We start from the raw sequence: 13,986 nt of genomic DNA, 5'->3' as shown, positions 1-13,986 counted from the left end.
ACAAAGCTCTAAAGATTTAGAGCAGGTTGCACAGAGGAGCCAAGAGGCCAGTGAAGAAGCTTGGCAACATGTGACCTCCAGAAGAAGAAGGGGGAATGTCTGGGTTCCAGCAACACTGACACAGGTAACTAACCACTTTCATGTTCTCTACACAGGTACCGTTGCGGAGAGTGGACCAGATGATATGTCTGGGGGGAGAAAGCAGAAGGAGACTCCGCTGGTTGGAAGGCATGAGATGCGCTGTCCTGAGACGGGGGGTTCCACGACCACCACTCCCAAGAGAAGGAGGCGGGTGGTGGTGGTCGGGGACTCTCTCCTCCGGGGGACTGAGTCATCTATCTGCCGCCCTGACCGGGAAAACCGAGAAGTCTGCTGCTTGCCGGAGGCTAAGATTCGCGATGTGATGGAGAGACTGCCGAGACTCATCAAGCCCTTGGATCGCTACCCCTTCCTGCTTCTCCACGTGAGCACCAATGATACTGCCAAGAATGACCTTGAGCGGATCACTGCGGACTACGTGGCTCTGGGAAGAAGGATAAAGGAGTTGGAGGCGCAAGTGGTGTTCTCGTCCATCCTCCCCGTGGAAGGAAAAGGCCTGGGTAGGGACCGTCGAATCGTGGAAGTCAACGAATGGCTACGCAGGTGGTGTCGGAGAGAAGGCTTTGGATTCTTTGACCATGGGATGGTGTTCCATGAAGGAGGAGTGCTGGGCAGAGACGGGCTCCACCTTACAAAAAGAGGGAAGAGCATCTTTGCGAGCAGGCTGGCTAACCTAGTGAGGAGGGCTTTAAACTAGGTTCACCAGGGGAAGGAGACCAAAGCCCTGAGGTAAGTGGGAAAGCGGGATACCGGGAGGAAGCACAGATAGGAATGTCTGCGAGGGGAGGGCTCCTGCCTACTGAGAATGAGGGGCAATCAGCAGGTTCTCTCAAGTGCTTATATACGAATGCACAAAGCCTTGGAAACAAGCAGGGAGAACTGGAGGTCCTGGTGATGTCAAGGAATTATGATGTGATTGGAATAACAGAGACTTGGTGGGATAACTCACATGACTGGAGTACTGTCCTGGATGGTTATAAACTGTTCAGGAAGGACAGGCAGGGCAGAAAAGGTGGGGGAGTAGCACTGTATGTAAGGGAGCAGTATGACTGCTCAGAGCTCCGGTACGAAACTGCAGAAAAACCTGAGTGTCTCTGGATTAAGTTGAGAAGTGTGAGCAACAGGAGTGATGTAGTGGTGGGAGTCTGCTATAGACCACCGGACCAGGTGGATGAGGCTTTCTTCCGGCAACTCGCAAAAGCTACTAGATCGCACGCCCTGGTTCTCATGGGTGACTTCAATTTTCCTGATATCTGCTGGGAGAGCAATACAGTGGTGCATAGACAATCCAGGAAGTTTTTGGAAAGCGTAGGGGACAATTTCCTGGTGCAAGTGCTAGAGGAGCCAACTTGGGGGGGAGCTTTTCTTGACCTGCTGCTCACAAACCGGGAAGAATTAGTAGGGGAAGCAAAAGTGGATGGGAATCTGGGAGGCAGTGACCATGAGTTGGTTGAGTTCAGGATCCTGACACAGGGAAGAAAGGTAAGCAGCAGGATATGGACCCTGGACTTCAGCAAAGCAGACTTCGACTCCCTCAGGGAACGGATGGGTAGGATCCCCTGGGGGACTAACATGAAGGGGAAAGGAGTCCAGGAGAGCTGGCTGTATTTCAAGGAATCCCTGTTGAGGTTACAGGGACAAACCATCCCGATGTGTCGAAAGAATAGTAAATATGGCAGGCAACCAGCTTGGCTTAACGGTGAAATCCTAGCGGATCTTAAGCATAAGAAAGAAGCTTACAAGAAGTGGAAGGTTGGACATATGACCAGGGAAGAGTATAAAAATATTGCTCGGGCATGTAGGAATGAAATTAGGAGGGCCAAATCGCACCTGGAGCTGCAGCTAGCAAGAGATGTCAAGAGTATGGCTCCATGTCTAGTTGGCAGCCGGTGTCAAGTGGAGTGCCCCAAGGGTCGGTCCTCAGGCCGGTTTTGTTCAATATCTTCATAAATGATCTGGAGGATGGTGTAGATTGCACTCTCAGCAAATTTGCGGATGATACTAAACTGGGAGGAGTGGTAGATACGCTGAAGGGCAGGGATAGGATACAGAGGGACCTAGACAAATTGGAGGATTGGGCCAAAAGAAATCTGATGAGGTTCAATAAGGATAAGTGCAGGGTCCTGCACTTAGGACGGAAGAACCCAATGCACAGCTACAGACTAGGGACCGAATGGCTAGGCAGCAGTTCTGCAGAAAAGGACCTAGGGGTGACAGTGGACGAGAAGCTGGATGAGTCAGCAGTGTGCCCTTGTTGCCAAGAAGGCCAATGGCATTTTGGGGTGTATAAGTAGGGGCATAGCGAGCAGATCGAGGGACGTGATCGTCCCCCTCTATTCGACATTGGTGAGGCCTCATCTGGAGTACTGTGTCCAGTTTTGGGCCCCACACTACAAGAAGGATGTGGATAAATTGTTAAGAGTCCAGTGAAGGGCAACAAAAATGATTAGGGGTCTGGAACACATGACTTATGAGGAGAGGCTGAGGGAACTGGGATTGTTTAGTCTGCGGAAGGGAAGAATGAAGGGGGATTTGATAGCTGCTTTCAACTACCTGAGAGGTGGTTCCAGAGAGGATGGCTCTAGACTATTCTCAGTGGTGGAAGAGGACAGGACAAGGAGTAATGGTCTCAAGTTGCAGTGGGGGAGGTTTAGGTTGGATATTAGGAAAAACTTTTTCACTAGGAGGGTGGTGAAACACTGGAATGCGTTACCTAGGGAGGTGGTGGAATCTCCTTCCTTTGAGGTTTTTAAGGTCAGGCTTGACAGAGCCCTGGCTGGGATGATTTAGTTGGGGATTGGTCCTGCTTTGAGCAGGGGGTTGGACTAGATGACCTTCTGAGGTCCCTTCCAACCCTGATATTCTATGATTCTATGATTATGGTATTACATAAGGAACAGTCACAGAAATGTAGAATTTTGCACCTTGCTTGTTTTTTTTTTTTTAAATATTAGCATATTTAAGAAGTCTGAAAAAGAGATTACTCAGATTTGGTTTAGCAGGCCCCAAACCATTAACTGCACCTGCACCAGAAATTACACTCCTTCAGTGAAAAATAGTCCTGTGACTCACGCAGGCAACAAGGTGTGGGCGAAGAGGAGATGGCAGAGGGTGGAAGATGACAGACGAACTCCTCCCTGCACGTACACATTAAACACACAGTCACGATCACTGCACATGAGAGTTGTTGTGTTATTAACACAGAGGGAGAGACCAAGACAGATTTTAACAGAAAATTTCTCTTTCAGCTACACCAGGATATGGTAATAAGAGCCAAAGAAAGAGAGGAGAGGAGAGCCCTAAAATTCACTCTCTTATTGTACATGTGACACTCCTTCTTAGGCTCTTTCACGTCACTGATGCATGAACATTGCCTGCATTGCTTGGAAGAATTTGACAGAACGGTTCATTGTCTGTTGGCTAGAGTCTAGTGACAGACAAATAAACAACATTCTTTGAACGCAGTTGTAAGTTGAAAAGCCAAGCACACAAAAGTTAGGAAAGCTAAAGTTAATGCTGATGGTGCAATCTTTAATTTAGTGCCCTTGTGCATGTGCATTGTGATACAGTCTTTAATTACATGATCGAATACTATCTTTTCCAGAGGACCCCTGCCTCATTCAGTGCACTGGGTGGATGGGCTCACAGGATAAGAGGCATCTGTTCAATATTTGTTTTTATCCTCATCTCTCAGTGTGTGGTCCCTGCTTCACTCACTGCACACCAACCAAACCCTGGACCGAACACAGAATTATTAATTTCCTTGCGAACTCTATGGTGCTGACTGCTGTATCACCCAAGCCTCACAAACAATAATGAATTATCTGCACAACATTCCTGTGAAATGGTGAGGGTTTTTAAAGCAGGGGAACTGACTGGGAAATTTAAAGCCAAAATCCACAAGTGACCATAAACTTCAGGTCCCTCAGGGATCAGGCACCCTTAATTTTTCAGCACACTGGGCATTTTTGTAGCCTGTCTACATTCAAAGCAGGGCACAGAAATTAAACAGCCCAATGAGCCCAGTGGGTAAATATAGAGGGAAACAAACAGAAAGGCCACCGAGAGCCAGTAGCCCTGCCAGGCTGCCGGAGGTGCTAAGCAACCACAACTTCTAATGGAGCGGTTCCCAAAGAGTGGGTCACGACCCCTGCACGGCGATCCCTACTGTGCAGAAGACGCCATTTTGCTCTGCACAGAGTGACCTCGCATGTACAATGTGTGTGAGGGCACTATTCAGGGAGGATGCTATTTTCCTCTACAAAATGGCATCCTCTGCACAGCATGAGCTCACATACACCATACGCATGAGGTCACAGGGTGCAGAGGATGCCTTCTAAACAGCAAAATGGCATCCTCCTTGCGGTGTGACCTCACATTCCGGTGCATGCAAGGTCACACTGTGTGGAGAACACCATTTCGCTCTTCAAAATGGCATCCTCCGTGCTGTCTGGGGTCCCAGGTGGAAATATGCATTAAAATGGGGTTGTGCCAGCAACAACTTTGGGAACCCCTGTTCTAATGAAGAAAAGGAGGACTTGTGGCACCTTAGAAACTAATCAATTTATTTGAGCATAAGCTTTCATGAGCTACAGCTCACTTCATCGGATGCATCAAATAAATTTATGCTCAAATAAATGTTAGTCTCTAAGGTGCCACAAGTCCTCCTTTTCTTTTTGCGAATACAGACTAACACGGCTGCTCCTCTGAAACCTGTTCTAATGAGTTCGGGTGAGAGCTCAACACTTCTGAAAACCAGGGCCCAGCTGCTTCAAGCTGGGCACCTGGCCATGCAGAATGCTCCATTAGTGACCACCTGTGCAAGGGGTTTGAAGCTGGGAATGGGCGACAGGGGATGGATCACTTGATGATTCCCTGTTCTGGTCATTTCCTCTGGGGCACCTGGCACTGGCCATTGTCAGAAGACAGGACACTGGGCTAGATGGACCTTTGGTCTGACCCAGTCTGGCCGCTCTTATGAATGAGTCTGAAGTTTGGTTTAAGAGGTCTGAAGATCAAATGACATTTTCAAGGTTCTTCCATCCCTAAACCCAACATCCTGCTAGCGCTATTTTCCTTACGAGCTCATCTGTTTTCCTTTGGGACAAAATTCCAATTCTGCTTACCTCAGATAGGACAAAAGTAAGGGCATTTGATCTTGCCCACTGTTCATCTGCAAAGCCCTGCTGGAGAGAAAAATCTTTTTGGTTGTGCTCCAGTGTCTTCTACAGAAATGCTCTTAAGAATACTAATGAACAGAAAGCAATTCACAGTGCCTTCAGTGGTGCAGGAACCCTGTAGCTTCTCACTCTCCTCCATCTACCAATATCTCACAGTCAACATCTCTGACACCTTTCACAAAGCAGCAATGCAGGCCAGATGGACTTGTAAGCAACTAAGATTTATGTAACATCTCAGCTAGTCTCTCTGTTCCATATCTCAGATTCTTACTCTAAGGGCTTGTCTTCACTACGGAGCTAAATCGGCGCTGCTGCAACCGATGCAGGTCTAGTGAAGACACGCTCAATTAATGGGAGAGCAGTCTCCCATCAATTTCTGTACTCCACCCTAACAAGAGACAGAAGCAGTGCTGGTGGGAAAGCGTCCCCCATAAACAGCGTACTGTGGACCCCGTGGTAAGTAGATCCAAGCTACGTCAACTTGAGTTACGCTGCTAACATAACTCAAATTGCGTAGCTTAAATCGACCAGCAGCTGTAGTGAAGACAAGCCCTGACTGTGAGCTTTCAAACATGATCAACAAGAAGTACAAGAAACCAGTTTGCAAAAACACACAAAAAAGATAAGCCATGCATACATCTCTGCCATTCAAGAATATTTAAACACAGGGTTTGAAAAACAGATCCAATCTCATCAGCTTTTCTGTTTGTTGAGACAATACCTGAATGTGCCTCAGAACCTCACCCTCCCACTCCTGTAACAGACCCCTAACCTCTGGCTGAGTTACTGAAGTCCTCGAGCCATGGTTTAAAGACTTCAAGTTACAGAGAATCCACCATTTCCACTAGCTTAAGCCTGCAAGTGCCCCGCACCCCAGGCCTTGTTGTCTCATTTTCTCATTCACGGAGATAGGAATAAAAGTATTTTCCTGGAGTATCTCATGGGGATGTTCCAAAATGTTTGTAAACAACTTTAAAGATTAAAAGTGCCAAATGCAATAAACACTCAACAGATACTCAAACGGAGTACTTTTTGTTACTTCTCTGAACAAGGCTGAGACTAATACCTTACATAATCCCTTAAATCAAAAGCTTTTACACCCTTTTCCTAGACACTCCACTATCGCATCAGGTCAGTGATCAACTATAAAGTAAACAAACAAAAACGAGGCGTCCTTGTGGCACCTTAGAGACTAACAAATTTATTTGGGCATAAGCTTTCGTGGGCTAAAACCCCCTTCAGTCACTATAGACCTCCCAGTGTCGCCCAATCACCCTGGATTGTCTTTCCTGCTTCTCCCAGAATGTGACAAGAGTTCTCCTGAGAGCTCATAACCCAGCATTTAAACAGCAGCAGGCAGGTAAAAAGACACAAACAAGGAGCAGGGTGTTGGCCACAGAATGGAGTCTCTGGTGGCCACCAACGTAACTGGTGCCAACAGGAACCATGTGTAGGGATGAAGGGAAAAGCATGTTTCAAGGAGAGATTGAAGTGAGGATGGGGCAGCTTTACAAGTTCTGATGGACAGGGACAGGAGAAAGCAGAGGTGCCTGCAGGAAAATGAGGGGATCAAGGTCAGTGTTATGAGAAGAGCAGAGGTTGGACTTGCAAGGAAGGGCATGGCTGAATGTTGCAGGGAAGACCAGGCATTTGAGCCTGACTTGAAGGAGGCGGGACGTGGAGGAGAGAGGTGATCACACGCAGGCCACGGACCTGGGCCGAGCAGCAGCCTTTGGGAAGGAGATGAGATGGCCAGAGCGGAGAAGGCTCCAGCAAGGAGGACAGGCCACGAACAGGCCAGACAACGGACAGCGAAGGACACGGGCTGAGGCAGGCGCAGGGAGCTCCCACGTGGTGGCAGGACGTGAGGCCAGGCCCAGCAGCCGACACCTGGGTCTCCCGCTGCAGGGTGCTGGGACACAAAGTCTGCCTTGCTGCCAGCGTGGGCGCTGCCAGGCCCCACAGCTCACATGGGCTGTCGGCAAAGGGCTGCATGTGCCAGAGACCCCGCAGGGGCCCAGAGACCCCACAGGGGCCCAGAGACCCCCCCCCCCGGCATGGGGCAGTCCGCCCCGCCCCCATGGCGCAGCCCGCCCCGACCCCCCCCCCCCACCGGCATGGGGCAGCCCGTCCCTCCCCAACCCAACCCAACCCCCCCCCCCCCCAGCATGGGGCAGCCCGACCCGCTCCCCCCGACCCCCACCCCCGCCCCCATGGCGCAGCCCGCCCCTCCCTGACCCCCACCGGCATGGGGCAGCCCGTCCCTCCCCGACCCGACCCAACCCCCCCCCCCCGGCATGGGGCAGCCCGTCCCTCCCCGACCCGACCCAACCCCCCCCCCCCGGCATGGGGCAGCCCGCCCCACTCCCCCCGACCCCCACCCCACTCCCCCCGACCCCCCCCCCCGCCGGCATGGGGCAGCCCGTCCCTCCCCAACCCAACTCAACCCCCCCCCCCGGCATGGGGCAGTCCGCCCCGCCCCCATGGCGCAGCCCGCCCCCCGCCGGCATGGGGCAGCCCGTCCCTCCCCAACCCAACCCAACCCCCCCCCCGGCATGGGGCAGCCCGACCCGCTCCCCCCGACCCCCACCCCCGCCCCCATGGCGCAGCCCGCCCCTCCCTGACCCCCACCGGCATGGGGCAGCCCGTCCCTCCCCGACCCGACCCAACCCCCCCCCCCCGGCATGGGGCAGCCCGCCCCGCTCCCCCCGACCCCCACCCCCGCCCCCATGGCGCAGCCCGCCCCGCCCCTCCCCGACCCCCACCCCCGCCGGCATGGGGCAGCCCGTCCCTCCCCTCCCCGACCCAACCCCCCCCGGCATGGCGCAGCCCGACCCGCCCCCATGGTGCAGCCCGCCCCGCCTCTCCCCGACCCCCGCCGGCATGGGGCAGCCCGCCCCTCCCTGACCCCCGCCGGCACCCCCCAGTCCGCTGCCATGGTACAGCCCGCCCCCCCAGCAGAGCACATGGCACGGCCACGCACTAGTACCTCCTCCCGCTCCTCATGCGGGATGGTACCGCCCGTCAGGCTCTGCCCCCCTCCCCGCACACGAGATGGTATCGCCCGGTGCACCCCTTTTACCTTTCCGGGCTCCGCCCTCCAGCCGCTGGTCCCGCCCGCTCCATCGTGGCCGCCCGGCTCCGGGTCCCGCGGGCCCCTCGGCCTCGGGGCCGCCTGGTGCAGCCTCGGACGCTTCGCTTTCCCCACCATGGCCGGGCTGCCGGGGCTCGGCGCGTGTGCGGCGGCTATGGCCCTCCCCGGAACGCGGCGCCGCACAGAGCGTTCCGCCCCCCCCAAGGGCCGGGCGGGGCCCGGGTGCTCCCGCCTGGCGATGGGCTGGAGCCGGTCCTGGGTCGGACCCGAGCGGCCCGGCCTGGGGCGCTGGGTGTTGCCCGCTTCCAGCTTTGCGGGCCGCGCCCGGGCTGGAGCCGCTGCGCAGAACAGCGCCAGCCGCTGTTAACTCTGAAGCCTAATGGTGCCAGGTGAAATGCCAGTGACTGATTGGCGGCTGCAGGTTGTAGCCGCTCTCCGGAGAGGTGCCAGGGCAGGCTGCTGCGGGGAGCTGGTTGCTGGCAAGGATGGTGGGGCGGAGAAAATGCAGCCCCGTTCCCATAAAATAATTCCTGCCTATATCCCCCACCCCCAGGGAAAAACTCCTTCCTGAGCCTAAACACGTTGATCACAGGGGCCCTGGGCCAGGAGCCTCACAGCAATTAAACCAACACCAGGTATAGACCAACCTGGTGCTCCCGGAGTAGGGGGAGGCAGAAATAACCTTATAGAATTAGACAAAATACACTTACTGCTAACAGAGAAAAAGCTACATTTCTTTTTTTAGAAACATATTTCTGTGCTCTTTCTCCAGGGAATTGGGAAAGCAGAAACACTTATACAGCTGTCAAATCAAAACACATTTGTTCTTAGTTTGCCCACCCCCGGCGAATTTACTTGGCAGCTTGTTGTTTCATAGATAAAGATGGAATATGCAGCACCAATGGTAAGAGATGTGATGGAATGAGCCTCTGTGAAATACCTGTTTTTCTCTCCAATTTAGACCTTCGTTCAGGGGTCCATTTTCAGTGAATCTTAGGACTCTCACCAAAAATACTTTCCCCCATTAATGTTAGTGCAAGTTATCTCCCTTCCCCTTATGAAGAGAGGGGCATTTTGTTTTAGCTGTTGACAAATAAGAGTGAACACTTAGCCAGAAGGCTGTAAGGGTTTGTTCTACTGCAATCTAAGCATGTGTTTCAGGGTGTAATGAACCAATTTACAGAACAGACAAAAGGCATAAATACCCAGCCCACTGGATATCTGTATCTAGGTATGTGTGAGGGTGAAATGAACAGCTTCTTATCTTCCCCCTCCGGAACTAGGGGATGCAACCTCACAAAATATATTTCTTCTGCTTTTCTTTGGGTCTTCCACTGCCAAGTATCTGCCGGCCTATCTCCCCACAGCAGGACTGCATGTAACACCTGATGATGACTCCCTCTGCTGGATCTGCACCAGGGTGGATAAAAATCAATGATCTAAAGAAAATTTAAAAAAAACAAAACAGATTTTTTTGATAAAATGCTTTGAGGAGAAAAGTTAAAGATAGTTTTAATTAAGACACATTATAGCTCAAAGATATCTCATGGAATAAGAAAAGGAGTACTTGTGGCACCTTAGAGACTAACCAATTTATTTGAGCATGAGCTTTCGTGAGCTACAGCTCACTTAATCATAGAATCATAGAATCATAGAATATAAGGGTTGGAAGGGACCCCAGAAGGTCATCTAGTCCAACCCCCTGCTCGAAGCAGGACCAATTCCCAGTTAAATCATCCCAGCCAGGGCTTTGTCAAGCCTGACCTTAAAAACCTCTAAGGAAGGAGATTCTACCACCTCCCTAGGTAACGCATTCCAGTGTTTCACCACCCTCTTAGTGAAAAAGTTTTTCCTAATATCCAATCTAAACCTCCCCCACTGCAGCTTGAGACCATTACTCCTCGTTCTGTCATCTGATACCATTGAGAACAGTCTAGAGCCATCCTCTTTGGAACCCCTTTCAGGTAGTTGAAAGCAGCTATCAAATCCCCCCTCATTCTTCTCTTCTGCAGGCTAAACAATCCCAGCTCCCTCAGCCTCTCCTCATAAGTCATGTGTTCCAAACCCCTAATCATTTTTGTTGCCCTTCGCTGGACTCTCTCCAATTTATCCACATCCTTCTTGAAGTGTGGGGCCCAAAACTGGACACAGTACTCCAGATGAGGCCTCACCAATGTCGAATAGAGGGGAACGATCACGTCCCTCGATCTGCTCGCTATGCCCCTACTTATACATCCCAAAATGCCATTGGCCTTCTTGGCAACAAGGGCACACTGCTGACTCATATCCAGCTTCTCGTCCACTGTCACCCCTAGGTCCTTTTCCGCAGAACTGCTGCCTAGCCATTCGGTCCCTAGTCTGTAGCTGTGCATTGGGTTCTTCCGTCCTAAGTGCAGGACCCTGCACTTATCCTTATTGAACCTCATCAGATTTCTTTTGGCCCAATCCTCCAATTTGTCTAGGTCCTTCTGTATCCTATCCCTCCCCTCCAGCGTATCTACCACTCCTCCCAGTTTAGTATCATCCGCAAATTTGCTGAGAGTGCAATCCACACCATCCTCCAGATCATTTATGAAGATATTGAACAAAACCGGCCCCAGGACCGACCCTTGGGGCACTCCACTTGATACCGGCTGCCAACTAGACATGGAGCCATTGATAACTACCCGTTGAGCCCGACAATCTAGCCAGCTTTCTACCCACCTTGTAGTGCATTCATCCAGCCCATACTTCCTTAACTTGCTGACAAGAATGCTGTGGGAGACCGTGTCAAAAGCTTTGCTAAAGTCAAGAAACAATACATCCACTGCTTTCCCTTCATCCACAGAACCAGTAATCTCATCATAGAAGGCGATTAGATTAGTCAGGCATGACCTTCCCTTGGTGAATCCATGCTGGCTGTTCCTGATCACTTTCCTCTCATGCAAGTGCTTCAGGATTGATTCTTTGAGGACCTGCTCCATGATTTTTCCGGGGACTGAAGTGAGGCTGACTGGCCTGTAGTTCCCAGGATCCTCCTTCTTCCCTTTTTTAAAGATTGGCACTACATTAGCCTTTTTCCAGTCATCCGGGACTTCCCCGGTTCGCCACGAGTTTTCAAAGATAATGGCCAATGGCTCTGCAATCACAGCCACCAATTCCTTTAGCACTCTCGGATGCAACTCGTCCGGCCCCATGGACTTGTGCACGTCCAGCTTTTCTAAATAGTCCCTAACCACCTCTATCTCCACAGAGGGCTGTCCATCTCTTCCCCATTTTGTGATGCCCAGCGTAGCAGTCTGGGAGCTGACCTTGTTAGTGAAAACAGAGGCAAAAAAAGCATTGAGTACATTAGCTTTTTCCACATCCTCTGTCACTAGTTTGCCTCCCTCATTCAGTAAGGGGCCCACACATTCCTTGGCTTTCTTCTTGTTGCCAACATACCTGAAGAAACCCTTCTTGTTACTCTTGACATCTCTGGCTAGCTGCAGCCATCAGATGCATCTTCATCAGATGCATACCGTGGAAACTGTAGCAGACTTTATATATACACAGAGAATATGAAACAATACCTCCTCCCACCCCACTGTCCTGCTGGTAATAGCTTATCTAAAGTGATCATCAGGTGGGCCATTTCCAGCACAAATCCAGGTTTTCTCACCCTCCACCCCCCCCACACAAATTCACTCTCCTGCTGGTGCTAGCCCATCCAAAGTGACAACTCTTTACATAATCAAGTCGGGCTATTTCCTGCACAAATCCAGGTTTTCTCACATCCCGCCCACCCCCATACACACACAAACTCACTCTCCTGCTGGTAATAGCTCATCCAAACTGACCACTCTCCAAGTTTAAATCCAAGTTAAACCAGAACATCTGGGGGGGGGGGGGGTAGAAAAAAACAAGAGGAAACAGGCTACCTTGCATAATGACTTAGCCACTCCCAGTCTCTATTTAAGCCTAAATTAATAGTATCCAATTTGCAAATGAATTCCAATTCAGCAGTTTCTCGCTGGAGTCTGGATTTGAAGTTTTTTTGTTTTAAGATAGCGACCTTCATGTCTGTGATTGCGTGACCAGAGAGATTGAAGTGTTCTCCGACTGGTTTATGAATGTTATAATTCTTGACATCTGATTTGTGTCCATTTATTCTTTTACGTAGAGACTGTCCAGTTTGACCAATGTACATGGCAGAGGGGCATTGCTGGCACATGATGGCATATATCACATTGGTGGATGTGCAGGTGAACGAGCCTCTGATAGTGTGGCTGATGTTATTAGGCCCTGTGATGGTGTCCCCTGAATAGATATGTGGGCACAATTGGCAACGGGCTTTGTTGCAAGGATAAGTTCCTGGGTTAGTGGTTCTGTTGTGTGGTATGTGGTTGTTGGTGAGTATTTGCTTCAGGTTGCAGGGCTGTCTGTAGGCAAGGACTGGCCTGTCTCCCAAGACTTGTGAGACTGTTGGGTCATCCTTCAGGATAGGTTGTAGATCCTTAATAATGCGTTGGAGGGGTTTTAGTTGGGGGCTGAAGGTGACCGCTAGTGGCGTTCTGTTATTTTCTTTGTTAGGCCTGTCCTGTAGTAGGTAACTTCTGGGAACTCTTCTGGCTCTATCAATCTGTTTCTTTACTTCTGCAGGTGGGTATTGTAGTTGTAAGAAAGCTTGACAGAGATCTTGTAGGTGTTTGTCTCTGTCTGAGGGGTTGGAGCAAATGCGGTTGTATCGCAGAGCTTGGCTGTAGACGATGGATCGTGTGGTGTGGTCAGGGTGAAAGCTGGAGGCATGCAGGTAGGAATAGCGGTCAGTAGGTTTGCGGTATAGGGTGGTGTTTATGTGGCCATTGTTTATTAGCACTGTAGTGTCCAGGAAGTGGATTTGTGCTGGAAATGGCCCACCTGATGATCACTTTAGATCAGCTATTACCAGCAGGACAGTGGGGTGGGAGGAGGTACTGTTTCATATTCTCTGTGTATATATAAAGTCTGCTACACTTTCCACAGTATGCATCTGATGAAGTGAGCTGTAGCTCACGAAAGCTCATGCTCAAATAAATTGGTTAGTCTCTAAGGTGCCACAAGTCCTCCTTTTCTTTTTGCGAATACAGACTAACACGGCTGTTACTCTGAAACCTGTCATCATGGAATAGGGATTATAAATTCTAATTCTATAGTATGAGACAATATATTCATGTAATGTTTAAGAAAAGTTTTGTAAATGAGCTCCAATAGTTCATGGATTAGGGACGCAATCCTACAGAGGTCCAGGGGCTTCTGCATAGATTATTTAGGTTAATCTTTCTATCTACCCAATGGGACTCAGTGCTTAGTCTAGAAGATACCATCAGAGGTGGTTAGTTTTGCAGCTCTCAAACTGTGGATTTTTGTCTCCAGAGATAACATGTTTGTTAACAGCAAAAACGGCTAACCTGGTGGCTGAACTTTGTGACTTTGTCCTCACCCATAACTATTTCACATTTGGGGACAATGTATACCTTCAAATCAGCGGCACTTCCCTGGGTACCCGCAAGGCCTCAGAGTATGCCAACATTTTTATGGCCGACTTAAAACAACGCTTCCTCAGCTCTCGTCCCCTAACGCCCCTACTCTACTTGAGCTACATTGATGACATCT

General features: G+C 50.6%; 1 protein-coding gene across 4 annotated transcripts in view; it reads right to left on the bottom strand.

Moving 5' to 3' along the window:
• SLX9 (SLX9 ribosome biogenesis factor) overlaps positions 1-8,541 on the bottom strand; it is a 111,260-nt gene extending 102,719 nt beyond the window's left edge. The window contains exon 1 of one of the 4 annotated variants that reach the window (XM_048869038.2): positions 8,362-8,541. In XM_048869038.2, coding sequence (XP_048724995.1) covers positions 8,362-8,490 — 129 coding nt within the window. In that variant the 5' untranslated portion in view covers positions 8,491-8,541. Of the gene's footprint in view, positions 1-8,268; positions 8,289-8,361 lie in introns of those variants that run through there. The other 3 variants (XM_048869037.2, XM_075118200.1, XM_048869039.2) reach the window with 3 other exon arrangements.
• Between the last annotated feature and the right edge of the window lie 5,445 nt (positions 8,542-13,986).

This window comes from Caretta caretta, chromosome 11, assembly GCF_965140235.1.
Source record: "Caretta caretta isolate rCarCar2 chromosome 11, rCarCar1.hap1, whole genome shotgun sequence".
Taxonomy (NCBI): Eukaryota; Metazoa; Chordata; order Testudines; family Cheloniidae; genus Caretta; species Caretta caretta.
The sequence above is the reverse complement of the archived record's forward strand: the minus strand, read 5'-3'. Positions and strand labels throughout refer to the sequence as shown.